General features: G+C 42.7%; 1 protein-coding gene across 5 annotated transcripts in view; it reads right to left on the bottom strand.

The window, feature by feature from the left end:
• Nucleotides 1-2500, bottom strand: part of LOC106613153 (protocadherin Fat 3) — a 356089-nt gene that overhangs the window by 32590 nt on the left and 320999 nt on the right. For all 5 annotated transcript variants that reach the window (XM_082956408.1, XM_082956409.1, XM_082956411.1 and 2 more), the window contains 2 exons: nucleotides 1096-1239; nucleotides 732-929 (listed from right to left, as the gene is read on the bottom strand). In XM_082956408.1, coding sequence (XP_082812534.1) covers nucleotides 732-929; nucleotides 1096-1239 — 342 coding nt within the window. The remainder of the gene's footprint in view (nucleotides 1-731; nucleotides 930-1095; nucleotides 1240-2500) is intronic.

Raw genomic sequence — 2500 nt, 5'->3', positions numbered from 1 at the left:
TTGATCAGCTGGTTATAAGACATGGTGATAACACTAACAGGGTTGACCAGCTGGTTGTAAGACATGGTGTTAACACTAACAGGGTTGATCAGCTAGTTGTAAGACATGGTGATAACACTAACAGAGTTGATCAGCTGGTTATAAGACATGGTATTAACACTAACAGGGTTGACCAGCTGGTTATAAGACATGGTGATAACACTAACAGGGTTGACCAGCTGGTTATAAGACATGGTGATAACACTAACAGGGTTGATCAGCTGGTTATAAGACATGGTGATAACACTAACAGGGTTGACCAGCTGGTTATAAGACCTGGTGATAACACTAACAGGGTTGACCAGCTGGTTATAAGACCTGGTGATAACACTAACAGGGTTGATCAGCTGGTTATAAGACATGGTGATAACACTAACAGGGTTGACCAGCTGGTTATAAGACCTGGTGATAACACTAACAGGGTTGATCACCTGGTTATAAGACATGGTGATAACACTAACAGGGTTGATCAGCTGGTTATAAGACATGGTGATAACACTAACCGGGTTGACCAGCTGGTTATAAGACCTGGTGATAACACTAACAGGGTTGATCACCTGGTTATAAGACATGGTGATAACACTAACCGGGTTGACCAGCTGGTTATAAGACCTGGTGATAACACTAACAGGGTTGATCACCTGGTTATAAGACATGGTGATAACACTAACAGGGTGAGATGATCTTCTTACCTGCACCTGGATGACATACTCCATGGCCAAGTCCTTCCTAAACACCTGATTGGCTAGCAGAGTTCCATCCCACTCCAGTGTAAACTCTCCACCCTCATTCCCTGATAAGATGCGGAACTCAAAGGGCGGGCCGTTATGGGAGGAGTCCTGGTCTATGACAGACAGCTGCAGAATGCTGGTACCGATGGGCTTGTTCTCCTGTGATTGGAGAGTACGAGAAGAGAAATTACATTAGATGCAAGACGGAGTATGTGTGTGCTTCTCCTGTAAGAAAGGATATGTGTGTGAATATCTGTCTATGTGGATGTATGTGTGTATGGTGTTCATTGGTCATCAGAGCTGTCAATCATTTGAGTAACAGTACCTGTATGACAGTGGTGAGATTGGCCGGGGTGAAAGTAGGCGGGCTGTCGTTGATGTCTGAGATGTCAATGTTGACCATCACCGTTGACGACATGGGCGGAACACCACTGTCCAGAGCCCTGACCGCCAGAGAGTAACCAGACACCTAGAGAAGAAAAAAACATGCGAGTTTCCCTTGAAACTTCACGTCGAGAAACTTTTTAATCATTTCATGCCTGATAATGATAATAGGATAGAGAAAATCAAACGCAGCAATTTCCATGCAAATCAAATTCATCACACATTAACCAATGATGACAAGTTCCTAATCAAATATCTTCCTGGATACGCTTCCTTATAATGTGGTACTCCCTTGAATATCAGCACACTAAACGAGGACCTAAGGCGCTGATTAAGTGTGTTGTGATTGGTTGTGGGCGCATCCTTTGATCCTCTGAAACACACTGCTGTGACTGACACATTCCTGGCGTGTCCTACCAAGCATGCACCCTGGGTTTCTGTCTCTGTCTCTCAGATTTACTCTACACTCTAAGAAAAAAGGGTTTCAAAATAGTTCTTCGGCTGTCCCCAAATGAGAAACCTTTTTGGTTCCAGGTAAAACACTTTTGGGTTCCATGTAGAACCCTCTGTGTAAAGGGTTCTACATGGAACCCAAAAAGGTTCAACCTGGCATCAAAAAGGTTCTACCTTGAACCAAAAAGGGTTCTTTAAAGGGTTACTCTTTGGGGACAGCCGAAGAACCCCTTTAGTTTCCAGATAGCACCTTTTTTTCTAAGTGCACCTGAGGGAACACAGTCTATCTCAGGTAGACCGGATTTTTACTAGCTTAGGGAGTGAAGACACACACACACACACGCAGACACACACTCACACACACACACACACACACACACACACACACACACACACACACACACACACACACACACACACACACACACACACACACACACACAGCTTATTCCCTACCACGCAAGCTGCGAGGTGTTCCTGTGTGACTCCACATTCTGCTCTGTAATAACAGCCTAACTAAACACAACAGAAAAATGCAATAACTGAAAACAAAAATACCGTCTCACTCTGAGAAAGGAAAAAATAACATCTCTGAGAAATGAAAAAATAACAACGTCTCACTCTGAGAAATGAAAAAATAACGTCTCACTCTGAGAAATGAAAAAATAACGTCTCACTCTGAGAAATGATAAAATAACGTCTCAGTCTGAGAAATGATAAAATAACGTCTCACTCTGAGAAATGATAAAATAACGTCTCAGTCTGAGAAATGATAAAATAACGTCTCACGCTGAGAAATGAACAAAAAATAACGTCTCACTCTGAGAAAACAAAAAATAACGTCTCACGCTGAGAAATGAAAAAAGAACGTCTCACTCTGAGAAAGGAAAAAA

Source organism: Salmo salar, chromosome 09 (genome assembly GCF_965601325.2).
Source record: "Salmo salar chromosome 09, fSalSal1, whole genome shotgun sequence".
NCBI classification, from domain to species: Eukaryota; Metazoa; Chordata; class Actinopteri; order Salmoniformes; family Salmonidae; genus Salmo; species Salmo salar.
This window is presented reverse-complemented; position numbering and strand designations above follow the sequence as displayed.